This window comes from Embiotoca jacksoni, unplaced genomic scaffold (genome assembly GCF_022577435.1).
Source record: "Embiotoca jacksoni isolate LCO1_2020_lvr unplaced genomic scaffold, fEmbJac1.0.p SCAF_15, whole genome shotgun sequence".
Lineage (NCBI taxonomy): Eukaryota > Metazoa > Chordata > Actinopteri > Embiotocidae > Embiotoca > Embiotoca jacksoni.
The window spans coordinates 6,203,419-6,220,017 of record NW_027185285.1 but is presented as its reverse complement, the minus strand read 5'-3'; the positions used below and the strand labels follow the sequence as shown (position 1 = coordinate 6,220,017).

The 16,599-nt window shown below is 39.9% G+C and overlaps 2 protein-coding genes across 3 annotated transcripts; both read left to right on the top strand.

Moving 5' to 3' along the window:
- The first annotated feature begins 1,166 nt into the window (after positions 1–1,166).
- LOC138198022 (centriolar coiled-coil protein of 110 kDa-like) lies at positions 1,167–11,845 on the top strand. 2 transcript variants are annotated; one of them, XM_069149125.1, is made up of 15 exons: positions 1,167–1,325; positions 2,095–2,302; positions 3,261–3,389; positions 3,996–5,196; positions 5,366–5,487; positions 5,659–5,833; positions 6,417–6,526; positions 6,753–6,869; positions 7,034–7,135; positions 7,210–7,326; positions 7,769–7,842; positions 7,945–8,010; positions 8,136–8,195; positions 9,609–9,668; positions 10,068–11,845. In XM_069149125.1, the coding sequence occupies exons 2-15, from the start codon at positions 2,141–2,143 to the stop codon at positions 10,141–10,143; spliced, it is 2,571 nt and encodes an 856-aa protein (XP_069005226.1). In that variant the 5' UTR covers positions 1,167–1,325; positions 2,095–2,140; the 3' UTR covers positions 10,144–11,845. The 2 variants fall into 2 exon arrangements, with proteins under 2 accessions (XP_069005226.1, XP_069005227.1); XM_069149126.1 differs by lacking the exon at positions 10,068–11,845 and having other exon boundaries at positions 8,523–9,614.
- A 2,001-nt stretch (positions 11,846–13,846) lies between these two features.
- On the top strand, positions 13,847–16,391 carry LOC138198023 (serine/threonine-protein kinase pim-1-like). The gene is made up of 6 exons (XM_069149127.1): positions 13,847–14,499; positions 14,585–14,632; positions 14,725–14,934; positions 15,617–15,794; positions 15,921–16,094; positions 16,222–16,391. The coding sequence occupies exons 1-6, from the start codon at positions 14,437–14,439 to the stop codon at positions 16,332–16,334; spliced, it is 786 nt and encodes a 261-aa protein (XP_069005228.1). The 5' UTR covers positions 13,847–14,436; the 3' UTR covers positions 16,335–16,391.
- Positions 16,392–16,599: the final 208 nt, after the last annotated feature.

Here is a 16,599-nt window from a genome sequence, read left to right as displayed (position 1 = left end):
TAACGTTCAGCCTTTCCCGCACACGCTCATATTTTCCGTTGCGACAAGCGCGTCACACGCAGCAGTCCTAATATGGTAAAAATGACCATATATGGGATGCGTTCAAACTCCGTGAAACAGGCTTCCAATATAAAACAGCATCACTTAGCGGCCACTGTCGAAATACAAACTAAGAGTGAAATGGACAGTATTTTACACATTAGTCTCATTGTAAAGAATAGACTGTATATGAAAATTATGTGATGTGAAGCCTGGGGGGGAAAACAATAGAAGCCTGTTTAAGTGTGGTCTTCTTGCAACGGATATGATCCCTCTTGTTTATTAACAAATGAATAAGTATATGCAATACGGTCATTACAAAGCTGTCATGTTCTTTGAAAATATAAACTTGCATTTATTTATATTCATATTTTGCTATTATGCGTTTGATGAGGGTGTTTTTATTACATTGAGGTGAAGATGAAAAGTTACAGACCATAGATTAGGGAAGCAGCAAAATGTGGACACAGAAACTGTTGATTAAACTTGCAGTAATGAAAAATACCATCACAATTATTTTTAAATGTATCACTTTAAGTCCTCTTTGTGAGCCTCCGTAATTAGTAGGCTATATAAACATTTAGAGGTTTATATCACATTAAAGAGTTCTCATGTATTTGTCAACAACAACAAAAACCTGTGAGCACCAATAACTCGAGGCTGGTGTATAAACAGATGATGAATAACATAGTGAAGTAGGCCTATTGTAATATGTCTGCATAGATGATTAATTATTGAACACTGAGCACGAACAAACACTATATTTAAATGCCGCTTATACATGCAAATTGACGGCACTTAAAGGACAGTGCTATGTTTGTAATCTACTTAAAACGGTCTGATCAGATCAAAATGTTGGCCACAGATCTCGTCCCCATTTCGCTCGTCTTCATTCTTCATTTTTCCTCTGGTTTCTCTCCTGCCTCTTTCCCGTCATGCGTCGTCACACCAGTCAAAAACAATGCAATCTACGTTAGATATTAAAACATTTAAATTCAGGAGATTAAATGAAACGGGCAATGAAATTCCTGAAGATAGAAAAAAAAAGGCAACGAGAACAGGTCGCCTGCATCTGTTGTTCTAGGAGGCGCTGTTGCAGCCCGGAAGAGTTGAAAATGATGATGATGATGATGATGATGATGGCCAAACCGAGATTGAATGAGAGGAGAAACGTGAGCCTACCTCCTGAAGCCGCCACTTTGTGTTTCGCTGCGACATCCGTACGTGTCTGACACTTACCGTAGGGACAAAGCAGAAGAAGATATTACTTTTTCTCCATTGTGTAGGTAAGATTACGCACGGGTGTAGTAACGTTATCAGCTGTGGTTTAGCAGGGCACATATGTACCAAAACGCCTCTCTGGCTTCTAAATACCAAAACAAAACAAAAAAAACCTGGATATCACTTAGATTATATCTCACAAACCGTCGTAATCATTCTTACTCTGTTATAGCTGATTACAGAAGGAAAGGCATTCCCACCTCCCCAGTGCTGTCACCAGGATGGATCAGCGTGGGGGAAGCTAATTAAGACAATTGGTTGCTGGCAGCAATCTTGAGGTCCTTTGGGTGAATTCAAACCAAACCGACGGATTTGATTTTTAACCGATAGGTGTCCATGAAGGTGACAGTAATTACAAAGCCATTTTCATTGTTTTGATTTCATCCATACAGCAGCTGTCCGTTCAGGCTAACGCCCTGTAATACATTACCTGATTTCTGTGAGGGGTCTGTACTATCATTTGCTGACTGACATTTAAAAAAAAAAAAATAGAAATTCTACTGATTTGACACTCGACTCCGTATGCGTGTTCACGCGACACGGAAACAGTCACCAGTGAAGTGTGACAGAAAAGGAATGGCAGGAATGTGATGAGAGTGATAAAAACACTGAGGGCAGACAGACAGACCCTCTTTTGTTGCAGACGATCAGTCCTGCCTTTCCACTTATGATCCCAGATGGTCAATCCAGTCCAGTGTAGTCAAACCTCACATGTCCGCAGACTCGTGCATGTCCCTCTAACTCCTCACTCAACACTCCCATTTATTTTGACAGCTGGGTGAGGAGGCTACATGGTGTGTGGTTCTCGTTCTGGGTGTGGATGTGCGGGTGTCCAGAGATGGAAAGCTACGAGGAGTTCTGCCTGCGGAGTTTGGTTGTACTGCAGGAGGAGAGGAAATGCAGGAAGACATGCCAGCCACTGTGTTCCCTGAAGGCTCGCTCTGTCATTCACTTCCATGGAAGAGCTGTGCTTTCGCCTCTGGTAAGGAAGAAGCAAACCGGCATGAAACCTAATCCTAAAGAGTCTGCACAAGGTGAAGCAAAACCGCTTAAAGTTTCCTTATCATAAGTGGACAGAAGGCACAGTTAATGGATGTTTTAAGAGGGTTGCAGATTAATTGATATCCAGATTTTCTTTGCCACATAGGAGGCTCCCTAAAATAGTCTGCATCTGTTACTCTCCTGCTGTAGCTGTGTTTATGTATCTCTATGCTGCATGGTAACGGGAAGCATTTCTCACCCCTCTCAACAGTAACAATGACAACGGTGTTATAAGACTCCTTTGGTTCTCCATATTATAACACCCTAAAACATATATGAGATACCTACTCACAGTTTAAATTGAATTAAAGATTTCTCTTTGACACATATCTGGAACGTAAAGGCTGCCAAACTGTCCTCAGACTTTTAGGCTTGTCATAGCAGGGAAAGCACCAGTCATAACATTAAAAACAACATAACATTTAGGAGAGCTTCTTCCAGTATCCTTTTATTGTGTAATGCTCACTGTCAATGGCTTACTGGCGCAATTAATGGAACTGAACCTCGGTTAACAAAATTTGCCTCACCTGTGTTTTTCCTGCTAAGACAAGTCAAAATGTCTGCTGTAAAAGAAAGGGTCTATTAGATCAGCAGTTGGCAGAGCACACAATTGATGACGAGGGACATCAAGGCTGTCTAATGTTATCCGGAGAAATCCATCTGCTCGTGACTCCTGACAAAATGAGTCTTCAGGAACAGTCAGATGATGGAAAGGCCAATGTGAGGCTGAGGGTTGTTGAAGATTTCTTCCACCTACAAATGAAAAAGAGGAAAAAAATATGCTGCTTTCAAAATATTCTGAAGGCATGTATTTTGTAAGTTGGAAAAACTCTGTCAAGACATTCTGAATTAATCTTTTCTCGTATGCGAGGATGTGGATAAGATTGTCCTCTTTCCAGTTGAGTGCAGAGCAGCGGAGTGAAATGTGTGGCCACAGACGAAAGGCGATCCAGCTGGAGGTGGACAGACAGAACCGGCAGAGAAACAAGCTTTTGGCCCGGGTTCAGGGCATACTGGCTCAAGCTCAGGTCAGTAACACAGTTCAGTCCTGGTCACAGGCCCCGGTGTGATGTGGAAGGAGGATTTAGCAGAAAAAGGGATTCAACACATTTTGTGAATACACTATTATGGAGGCTCACGCTGAGCGTTGACAAAATATGCCACATGCAAAATTGTATAACATGGATTTCACAAAAGATAAAGTAACATGCCTCGTTCTGTGTATCTTTTCATAAAATATGCTGAATGGATATGTTAAATAGGTCTGTGTGTCAGTAACGAGATGTACCACAAAAACTGAATTGCAGTCCGTCCCACAATCTCTAGTGACATTTTCAGACTTGAATAGAGGTTGTCTGACTAAACACTTTCTCCAGCAGGCTGTGCTATTAATACTGGATGATGGCCCTGTTGTGTCAATTCAACAAAGTAATGTTGCTAATTTGAAAATCTGCTCTGCTTATGAAATTTGTCTTTCAATAAATGCGATCAGTATTTTGTCTTGTTACCACTGTTTGTATGTCACTGATAAATGCCGCAAATCAAAAAAGCTTTGGTGAAATATGGCAAATAATGTCATCAGCTGGTTAGCAGGTATTTCACGATTGTTAATAATAACTTGTTGTCTTGCACAGGTACATGAGGTACAGATTGACGGCGTCGACATGCTGCCAGATCCTAAATCTGCGACAGTCAGTGGCTACACCCTGGTCACTGACTCACCTGGGCTTCCCAGAGACTCCGGATTTGGGCTTCAGACAAATGATCGGCCCGTCACTCCACGCTCCGAGACCCCCGTCGTCAATGGTTACAGAACAGTGAAGGAAGTGAAGGCAGAGAGTCAAGAGAAGAGTGAGGAGGAAGAGGAAGAGGAGGAGGAAGAGGACATTAGTTTGGACAGCCTTCTTAAGAGATCAAGGGAGTATGTGAAGAGGGAGCAGAGTCAGCAGGGATCAAAAGTTGTCCACACAATCAGCCAGACTCCCCCGCCCGAGACTGTCTGTGTCGAGGAGGAGGAGATCAGCAGCCCTGCGGGGGAGACGGGCGTCGAGTTTGGATTCAGCTTGCACCACAGCCCTGTTGGCCCACCTCAGAGCCAGCATCAAGCCCTGTATGACCTCAATGCTCAAAAGTCTGTCTGCCTCTCACCTAGTCTACCAGAACGGTACGCTTGCCTCCCCAGTCCGGAGTCCAGCATTAGTCCCCGTCCCCAGAGACGCAGACCACGCCCAGTTTCAACAGGGAACATACACATATCGTTCCCCATCGACCCAGCTGACCTCATCCCTCGAAGCCCAGGAAGATCAGGGGAAGGTGCTGGCATGGCAGATTGGGGAGAAGATCCATCAGGGGCTTCAGTGTCCTCCGGCCACTGGGGCTCAGCGGGGGGGGGAGATTTTAGCAGGAGCAGTGACCGTCGATCCAGTCACTGTGGTACCAGTCCAATGCAGGAGACCTGTAGCCCTGATAGTGCCTCCGTGCCCAGCTCAATGGGCCATCATGACCATTTGGCTACAGGATTTCGCCGGCGCTGCCACACCCTGGACAGCCAGCTGCACACCTACCTTGAGCACATCGACCGCAGCCAGGAAAGGGTCCCTCGCTTCATGGCAGGAGTAACGTGGTTGGCTACAAATAGGCGAACTCCTGCAGTCCCCTTAAACCAATCGTACGAGGTAGAGAATCCCTCACCAAATCTGCTGAGGTCCCGTGTGACTTCAGACTTGGGCCAGGTCACGCTCAGGATGGAGCCTGACGATTTGCAGGGGCCAAACATTGGCAGGAAAACACCAACTGTCCTCAGAAATGCAGCAGAGACACAAGCCAGCAAGACAGGTGAGTGAACTTGAACAGTACAACAGTGTGATGCACACTTTAAAAAATATATTACTATTATTATTGTTAAATTGCACCATTCCCATTGAAATCACTTTTTCTTCCATTGCAACTCGTATGTTAAATGAATAAAACCTTGAAATGGTAAAATCTCAATGCTCATCTACAGAGGAGACCAAGTGGCGAGCGCAGGCCCGGGAAAACATGCAAAGGCGTCTAGATGAGGAACATGCCTTGCAGATGTCTCTGCTCCTCGCTGAGCAGGAGAAAGAGCAACAGCACCTCCGTCTGGTCAGAACAAGGAATCACACACTATCTAGAAGTTGCAGATGTGTCAATTTTCTATTTCACTTTCTGTGTTTCTTGCTTCAGAGCAAAAGAGATCATTTTTGTAATTATACAGCGGGATAAAGCAGGTATAGATAATGGATGTGTCTGTGTATGCTGTATGCATGTGTGTAGGAGCTAGAACAAGAGAGAAGACTGAAGGAACAGGGGTGTGTGCGACCTCTAAGTGCAGATACTTGCGGCTGGAATTGCAGGTCTGTGAGTGACAGCTGCACCGTCATGAGCCCCTCTTGCCCAGGACTAAGCCCCTCCCACACACCATCTGAGCGATCACCTGGACACAGTATAGGTACCCCTTCACTTATGGCTGCGCTGAAGTTTGTCAGACTACATGTTTAGGGATAAGCGAGTATCATTGTGCATTTTACTGAAGGAATCCTAACTTGCATTTGTCACTGCCCCTTTTTGAAAACCTAAAATGTAATATTGTGGATTTTTGTCCATATTCAATTATTATTATTATTATTATTATTATTATTATATTCAAAACTGTTTGACTTGCCCTTCTTTTAAATATTTAAAGAAGATAAAACTATTATTTTGTAGGCGTTTAACAATTACAGTGTCCACGTAATCTCATCAGAGCTATGGATCTTGAATATTAACCTACTGATAAAACAGAGGAGTGTTAGAAAAGGCAAAATAACTGACAGGACGGAGCGTGAAAGACAATGCAATCTACATGTAGATGTATTTTTCTGTTTGTAGTTTGTTAGTATTTCCTTGTCTTTTCTTATAGGTCATACACATAATACTGTATATTTAAATGTTTTGTAGAAGATCATTTTACAGACTCTGACACCAGAATTGTTCCCAGGAAAAAGTTCTAGATGCGTGGTTGAATTAAAAATAACTCATGTTTCTTCCTCCAGGTTTTCCCAGTCCTGTCGCTTCTAGTGTATCCTCTCCCTCCATCCAGCCTCCTGTTTATCTGTGGGGCTCCTCTTGGGCAGCTGGCAAACCTCGGGCGAGGCTGAGTCTGGTAGGTCCAATCTGTCTTCGAAGATAAATATGATGTACTGTTATTTATTATAAAAATAATGATAGTATTTAAAGTGCTCTTGAATATATATTTATAAGTCAAATATATTTGCCCCTTATGTATGTAAGTATGTTGCAGTCTGGACATTTGGTTTTGGAATTTATCCTACTCAAACCTTCTCTAGCATAACATTCCCATCTTCTTGTTTCCTTGTTGTGATCTCCAGGTTCTGACAGCTGAGCAGCAGAGAGCATTCTCTCGAATTGGTGCCATCATCCGCGGCTTCCTCACACGCAGACTGCTCAAAACAGAGAAAGTCAAACACCTGCGCCAAACCATTGCGGTAAAATTTCTCTTTCTCACATCAACACCAAAATACAACAAAGGTGCTCAATTAATCAAAAACACCAATATGAGTATAAGAGTTATTTCATAAAATTATTATAATGTTAGTGACTGGGAAAAAGCTTACGATTATAAATGTGTTCTGTATGTATGTGTCCTCAGGATACACAGGAGTTCATCCGTTCATTTCAGACTGAAGCCCCTCAGAAGAAAGGCACCTACTCACCACAAGATATGTCCCTGCAGGAGAGAGTTAGAGCCCAGGTATGACTCCGCAGTGTACAGCCAGCTGAGGGCCAACTTTCTTTGTGTTTAAGTGCGTTTCTTTTGTCCCTCAGTTACGAGCAGCCCTGTATGACATCCATGACATCTTCTTTGAAATGCCTGTGGGGGATCACTTAGCATTGCTGCAACAGGACAGGGAGCTCCGTGCAGAGAGGAAGCTCCGAGACATGGTAACCTGAAAATACAAACCAATAATCAATCAAACCATAATTAATCGGAAGACATGGAAAAACAATTCAGGCAAATGTTCACTTGTCTATGTCTGACTATGGACTTGTAAACTTGAGGTTCATGCTTTGAGGGGTTAATATTGTAGCTTGATATGCATTTGTATGGTGTTCACCAAGGTATGAATTCACACACACGCATTGTTTGTCTTATTTTCATTAATACATGATTTGCTATGCATTACTGCCAGCACCACTAAATGCCACCAATGGAGAAATGGTGGCTAATGGTGATAACAACCACAATAAGCTGTATTTCTTATATGGCGCCTTCATTGCCAAGTGATTTACAGAGAACAAACTGGTTTATAACAACCTTATCACGTGCTTTGTGTTATGCTATCAATATCAGTGTTTTCATCATAAACTATGGATTATCCTTCAGGAGAAAGCCAAGAGCCCCAAAGAGAGAATGGTTCTCTCTGCTGCCACACAGAGGTCTCTGGACCGGAAAAAGAGGTAAGATGGGGGAAAAAATAACTCCGCCTTTTTAGATGTTCATGATTTCTATGCTGAAGTCTCGTGATCAGCAGTGTTTTATTCTATATTTCAATCCTTCAGGGTTGGTGAATCCCCAGCACAGGCTCGGAAGATGCAGCAGAAGCCAAAGAGCCCCACTACCAACAGGTGCCAAACACAGCCGTGGGATTTTATTATCACATTTGATTTGATTTTGGGTTTTACATTTTCTTGGTCATATAGTTCTTAATATCCATTCATTCTTTTTTCTTTTTTTTTTCCCCCTTTCCCAGAGTCATGAAACCAAACCAAGTCCAGAATTCTCCTGCCCCAGGCCAGCTCAACCGCCAAGGGTGAGTTTTTTTGCTTCACAATTTTTGCAATTGAATAGGGCCTTATCCTCCAAATGTAATTTATATTGAGAGATATTACTTACTCTACTCCTGAAAACCTGGATTCGGTGGTCATGTTACTTTTGTCCTGATTTACAATACCTTAAACCTTGTAGGTTTTATGCTCTATGCTTTATGTTTATATTTGACTGATTTCACTGATGAATGAAGTGGAATTCCAACATCCTTTTAATCACCTCTTGTTTAAAGCAACAGTCTACAGTAACATATAGATTTAATTTATGTCTTTAAAGTCAACACAATATGACAGTAGTTGTTTCCTCTCAGGAGCTGGTACAGGAAGACTCCAGAGGAGAGAGAGTGAGGCGCTCAGAGAGCCTGAAGAAGCAACACTCTCTTGGTTAACATGAGACACAATATACCTGACCTGTGGACTTGAATTATCAGTCTTTTATTACAAACCTTGCACCACTGAAACACAAGTCAATGCTGCTATTTGAATTGTCTTTAATCTACCGTCCAAAACCAAGATATATTATGATTATCTACTGAATTTATTGAAGAAATACAAAATGACACATTAACTTTTTTGACCAAATCTACAACAGTCTTGACTTGGATTGTTAAAACGCAGAAATCAGCCCTATACAAACTTGCAAGCGTTCTTCTGATTTCACCACTTTCATATCATATATTTGACGTTGTAATCACAAAGTCACATCTTTAGTTCTTTTTTTAGCAGAGCCATTTGGATTTTGAAATCGTTCCTGTCCTATTTGTGAGTTAGGGGTGGGTGGCAGCTTACTCGTTGCATGCAACCAGGGCAAACAACTTTATCCAAAACAAGTGCAAACTGTTTATCCAAAAGAGAAACTAACATGAAGCCATTTACTGAACACAAGATGTGTTAGTCATTGCCTTATGCCAGACCACAAATATTTTTATCCTTTCTCATTGTGATCTAACTTTTTTCAGTCTTGCTGTGACTTCTAATCAACAGTGAACACTGCAGCAACACCAGCAGTAGTGTTAAGTGAGGATATGTGTAATCGTTGGGTTTGTATGGTGACTCCACTGCTTCAAAATATATAAACATATTATTACTTTTCTTGAACAATAATGAAAGAAAAATGATAATACGAATGATAACCCCCTGACCAAAAAGCTCGTAAAAAAAAAAAAAAAAAACATCTTTTGTGAAACGAACAGAATCAGGACTTGGTTGAGATATTTTTCTCTACACGTACAAAATGAGGAGAAAAAATATGACTTTTGAATGACATTGATGATGTCACATCCAGGTAATTAGTTGAAGAGAGCATTCATTCTGAGACTGTTTACAGAGATTTCAAGTTGTGATTGCCGCTGACACCTGTCACACATTAAAAGCCAGTCTTTTTTTTCCTTTCCCAGAGTCATGAAACCAAGCCAAGGCCAAAATTCTCCTGTCCCAAGCCAGCTCAACCGCCAAGGGTGAGTTTATATTTGCTTCAAAATTTTTGCAATTGAAAAGGGCCTTATCCTGCTATTAAAAAACACACACATCCAAATGTAATTAATATTGAGATATATCACTTACTCCACTCCTGAAAACATGTATTGGGTCATCGTGTTGCTTTTATCCTGATTTACAATACCTTAAACCTTGTATGTTTTATGCTTTGTTTATATCACTGATCAGCATAAACACAGTAGTTGATGAGATATTTTGGTAACTTGTGGATTAGTTGGGTTTTGTTGTTTCAAATAATGAATTTGAATTCCAACATCATTTTAATCACCTCTTGTTCAAGGCAACAGTCTTCAGAAGAATATAGATTTAACTGACATCTTTAAAGTCAACACAATATGACAGTAGTTGTTTCCTCTCAGGAGCTGGTACAGGAAGACTCCAGAGGAGAGAGTGAGGCGCTCAGACAGCCTGAAGAAGCAACACTCTCTGGGTTAACATGAGACACAATATACCTGACCTGTGGACTTGAATTTTTAGTCTTTTATTACAAACCTTGCACCACTGAAACACAAGTCAATGCTGCTATTTTAATTGTCTTTAATCTACCTTCTGAAATTTTAATGATTGTATTCACGACCACCCTTCACCCACTGATATATATTTTCACAGTGCTAATGTTTTGACTGTTGCTGCTTGCTAAAATAATTTTGCGTCAACAACTGCTTGGTATAATGAGACTCTCATGGGTCTGGAGTGTTTATTTCTAAAACAGGTGCTTTTTTTTGTAAAGGAAAAAATAAGTAGCTGTATCTAAGTGCAAGCCAGAAGAAGGTCACAGGCTAAATGTAAATAAGTAAAAAAAAATATCTGTGCCTAAGAACTATGCCTTTGCTATCTGTAATATTTGAGCATGCCTATATACCAGTTGTCTTCATAAACATGAAGTGCTTATAGCTGTACATAAATTACCAATTATGAATATATAAATGCAGTATTTAAGTGTGTATAATTCACTTTAGGTATTTTTGTTCAAGGGCTTTTAGTACCTATTTGTGCTTTGTTTATTTAAAGGTACTGAGTTTATACTACTTTAACTCACTTTAGTGCATTTCGACATTTGGCTTAAATCAATGCAAAATGAAAAAATATCTATTTGTATTCACACTTGCATAAATGTAGCTTCACACAACTGGAGATACACACCAGACATTCAGTGTGGGAGTTTCCTTTCGACACAAAGTGAGTAAAAGTAAATGATTAACAATGATTAAGACTAAAAATAAAGGTCAGCCTCGTCATAAAATTACATTTATGTAAACATATTATATAACCACATGTTAATGAATTGGTAAAGTCACTTGTTCACTGCAGTGCCACATTGACTTAATACTTCTGTTATGTTGATTTCTTTCTCAGAAAGAACACAATTACTGGATGTGAAGTTTGCTTTTAAAAACGTTCTTTTTATTCAAAATGCCAAATTGTCATATATGACCTGAATAAATTCTGAAATTTCTTTAATATTATGGATATATATTTATGATGGAGTATAAAGATACACTGAAACTGGCTCAGGGGAACGCAAGGGAATAAATTACAGTGAAAGAACTCATGATGTGCTGCTGTTGGCATTAACATACACAGTGGAGAAGTAGTTTGTTTTTCAGAAATTACTAGGTATCCTCTTTATTTTTAGTAATTTTTGCTTACAAACTGAACAATAAATTGAATCCATTGCAACCACTACCATGAATCCAAGACTAAAGAAACCGCCTCAAAACTTTTTACAATCACATTTCAAGCAGTCTTTGATTACAATGTTGTTTATGCACCAGGTATTGCAATGACAAGAACAGAACTCGCAGTAATCACTTTCACTTGCAAAAATTGCTCCATATTATAGCCACTCTCAGTGTATATAGAAAGGGACACATTTCCAGATCACATGGAAGAGGCAATGAGCTCTTCCACTAATAAAAACTTGTATCATGATGCAGCTGAATGAATGAATGTAGTCATCCAATATCACTGACTTAATTTTAAATATTAACTTTTAAAAACGTACAAAATGTTTACACATTCACAAAACCATTCACAACTTCATGCGTCATGTAGTTTCCAGTATATAGACACAACCAAAACATATAATGTATCTATTGAAAATGTTTTCTTTAAATTAAAAAGATATTTAATTAACTATTCTGATCACTTTTTCACTTTGTCTATTTGGTTATTTTATATACTTTTATTTGTGCTTTTAGACAAAGAACTTGAGGAAACTTCTTCTCATTAGTTATATTTCAACCTGCATTCTAATTGTGACATCACAGAACAGAACCCTGGTCATAACACACATTTTCTCATTCGTTTTGAGAAAACTTACGAATCAACATGGATGTGAAGACGTTAGAGACACTTCACTCTCTGGCCTCTGAAAACAATTCAGGTCAGTGTGAACTTCTGATCAAGAGTTACTGCTGCTCCCCAGGCAATGCAAAACACCTCTTATCAAGTCATTTTGTGTATTTTTCTTAAAGCAAGTTAAAAATCTGCTTGTGCAAAACCATTTCAACCATTTCCCAATGCAGATATTTCTGTTTTGAATATTTTGTACACTTGTGTCTTTGACGTAGGAAGAAGTGTTATTGGAAACAGGATGAAATATGTTCACTATATGGTCAGATTTTTTTCACCTGTTTGAAGAAAATATTTTTTTTATGATTCAATTGTAGACAGAAATGACCTAATCAGTTTATTTGCACTGTGATGATAATATAATTTCACAAGGTGAAGTAAAAGTATTCATTACACAAGATTGCTTTTGTGTATTTTAAATATCATATAACTAAAGTATAATTACTGTTAACTTATTTTTATTGACTCCGAGTACTTTATATGTGTAATTATTGTAATAGTATAGCTGTCTAATTAATCTAAGGAAGTAAAACAATATTGACCAAAGTGAACTGGAAGACTCAAGTAGTTCAGTACAATTCACGAGTAAATCTATACTTTCCCAAACTTCCACCAAACCGTATGCTGAACAATAGTTTAAGTTCAAAATGTTTAATATTACAAAACATGACATTGAACGAGATGCTGATTTTTGAAGAACCATTTATTTAACATCCAGTCTGGGGAAAGATTTCCAACAAAAAGGGGATGCTCACTGGGTTTCTAATATTTGTAGAGAGCAGTGGCAGAACCACTGAGCCCAGCCATGGCTTGAGGAAGGACAGCTGCATGGCAACCATCATAAAGCCGGCCAGCATAAAACAGGGTTCGCCCAGTAAACCATCCTCTGCGGTGGCAGTGGACGCTGTGATAGCCAACGGGCCACAACAGAAAGAGAGCCCCCCCCAAAAAAAGCTGAGGGGTCACAGCGACAACGTGGATGTGAGTAACTCCACTGAGGTCCCAGTGTGGCATGTGATGGCAAAGGGCCTCAAGAGAACGGCTAGCTCCGAAGGAGAGACACCCAGCAAAAGAAAGAGGGCTGAAAACCACATCACGGACACCAGCACCAGTGAAGCCACCAAGGTGGTTGTGACAGGTGCCTCGACCTCCAGACAAATAAGTCTACCCTACTCAGTCAAAACCAGCAGAGGTGAGCTTATAGTGTGAAAGACTGTGCTGTGGTTTGTGTGTGGGCATATCAGCCACTCCTGACAATGACCCAGCCAAGTAACGGCCTGGCACATAACCTCCTGTAAAACTACCATTTATCCTTTCTTACTCTTGGGTTTCTGTACAGATAAAAGAAATAGCATATAGTGTGTGCGTGTGCGCGCGCGTGTGTATGTGTGTGTGTGTGTGTGTGTGTGTGTGTGTGTGTGTCTATATGAGTAAATATACTCATATATATATATATATATATAGAGAGAGAGAGAGAGAGAGAGAGAGCGAGAGAGAGAGAGAGAGAGAGAGGACTCAATCTCCTTATCTAATCCTCATCAAGAAATCAAATAATCATTTGTCAAAATGTTAATTTAATGATTTTGAGCCAACTGTAATTTAAAAAATATACAATCAATTTATACAGAATTTTCTAGCTGTAATGATTTATTAAAAAAAAGAAGCCAGTTTAATGTGTTGAAACTGGAGCACAACAAAAACACTCAAGGCTCCACTGAGGTTTTTTTCAGAACTTTCTACATGTCGTGGAGTTCCTCAGTGGATGGAATCTGTTTAGTTGTCATGAAATGTGATGGCAGTACAAAAGCTGTGCAATTTTCATAACACCTGAGCAAATTCTATTTACTGACAGATGCCAAAACATCTGTGGCTTTTAAACATGCCAGTAAGTGGACTTTGAGTTAAAAGTATAATATTTTCAGACCTGGAACAGTATTAGTATCGTGAACCATACCGCATGACTTCAGTGTCAGCATGCACACTGCAAAAACTGTGGATCTTACCAAGTAAAATTATCTTATATATAGATTTAAAATCTATCTGTCCTTGTTTTTAGTTTTAAATGGATCATCTATTGCTTTCTAACAGATCATTTGACTTAATTCAAGTAAATCTGACTTTCCTTTTCTTGATAACCATCTAAATAAAGATGCTTTATAAGGGTTACTTTCAACTAGAGGACATGTCTGCAAAACATTGACTTCAAGGCAGTAGAAGCCTTGAGGCAGTAGAACAAGAACATTTCATTTCAAGCATCAAGGGGTAGTCCAGGTAGTGATGTAAAAAGTTCCTCATAAGTCTAGTAAAGCACGTTCCTCTGTTTGTCTTTGTGTGTGTATAGCCGACTTTGAGGCCAGGTACGTCCAGCTCAACATGCTCGGAGAAGGTGGCTTCGGCTCAGTTTACGCTGGGAACAGAAAAATTGACAATTTAACAGTAAGTATTACATAGCCTATATATTCACACATCACACAGTCACCCTTCCCGCACTATCCCAAGTACTTGTAATTCTTTAATGTAGGTGGCAATCAAACACATCCCTCAGGAACATGTGGATCGTCATCCAATGGTGAGAGATCTGATCTGATGTCTCGGCAACAACTGCTGAAATCACTGTTGAACTTGTACACGGCCATTCTGATTTGTAATTTTTTCCTTCAGGTTTTAAATGGGAACTTGTACAGGATCCCCACGGAAGTGCTCCTCATGATGAAAACGACAGGTGGAGGCACATCTGCAGCAGTACGTTTGCTGGACTGGTACGATCTGGAAGAGGAAGTTCTCCTCGTCATGGAAAGACCAGTCCCCTCTCTGGACCTCCTGAGCTACTTGAATGACAACAATGGTCCCCTGAAGGAGGGCATGGCAAAGGTACTGAAGCTGGAGGACCGTGTTCAGAGCAAGTCTGTTCAGTAGCTGTCCTTAAGATCATGTAACATGATCAAACGCTCCAGAACTACTAAACTGAACATTTGGTGAAATATTCGTTGTCAGCTGCTGTTTCTAAGGTTAAAAATTAATTTAGTATCTCTGTTTCTCAAGACAATGTGGGCAAAAACTCCTCAAAATGCTCAGAAATTTGAACATCTGCAACTTCATGACAACTGTATCTGCTAATGAAGATCAGGTGATAGAATCAAAAGCTCCTGAACAACGATTAAATTCAGACACTAAAGTATTAAGTTATACTTTTGTAAAAAAAAAAAAAAAAAAAAAAAAGTCCAAAGAAAATCATATTAAAAAGTGGCATCCAACAGGAAAATTCAGGTTTATATACATATTAATAATTTGATAAAATTCACTACTCATCTTCGCAGTTGAAGAATATTATGAAATTCAGTATCAGCATCAGTCATTTGCAGTCGGTGATGATTTACTCCAAAAAGCCAATGAACAAACTCTACTGATGTTGGCTGTGAGCTTGCTATCATGAGCACAAAGTTTACGCTCAATTTGAAAGATTTATTTTTGCTTCACTTTGTGCAACAACTGGTGAATGCAAATGAATTTAAAACTTTGAATCAGTACCACCCAAACTTTGTCTCTGTCTCAGGACATCATGAAGCAGTTGGTGGACGCAGCCATAATTATGCACTCGGTGGGAGTCTTTCATCGTGACCTTAAGCCCGAAAACATTCTCATCCAAATTGGCTCCGATGTCCCCCGAGTGTGGGTAATAGATTTGGGATGTGGCTGCATCATACAGAAAAAAACATACCACCGCTTCTCTGGTAAGACGTCTATCTTCTGCTGCTGCTCTTCATTCACCTTTTGATCTCTGCAGTCATGACTTTTATTCACATCTTTGCATGCTTCTCATCCTTTATTGTCTCCATCAATCTCTCTGTGTGATGTAGGAACGTCCGCATACATTCCTCCAGAGTTCTACAAACATGGAATATACAGAGCTGAGCCCACCACAGTCTGGCAGCTGGGCGCGATTATGTTTGAAATGCTGGATGGATACGAACAGTTTAACACTACTGAGTTCATCCAAAATGAAATGAAAGTCAATAAAGAGCTTTCCCAAGGTAAGATGGCACCGGCGTTAGTGCACCACCTGAGTTTTGGTGGTAATATTTGTTCACCTTCCAACAAATCACTGCAGCTTCCACCCTGATCTTTGCTTTGCTCTATTGCTCTAATTTCCCTTCTCAGACTGCCAGGATTTGTTAAAGGCATGTTTGGCCTTGAACCCCGAAGAGCGTGTAACCCTGAAGGAGATGCAGCTGCACCCGTGGTTAACAATCCTGAACCCCACTCAACCCTGAACAACTCCCACCAGCTCCATAAAGACCTTCCATCTCTCTTTGGATTTGAATATGTAAATACTGTAAATATGTAAATACATTTTGAAGTCAAACAACTTGAAATGGTCTGCATTTTCTTTTCCATGATGAATGCTTTAACAGATAAGTAATCAAAAATAATTGGATTAGTTGCTTAACCAAGATAAAGACTGGAGATAGATTTTTTTTTAAATGATACTGCCTTTACAAAAACTATAAAGACACTAAAAAAACAATTAAATCTTTC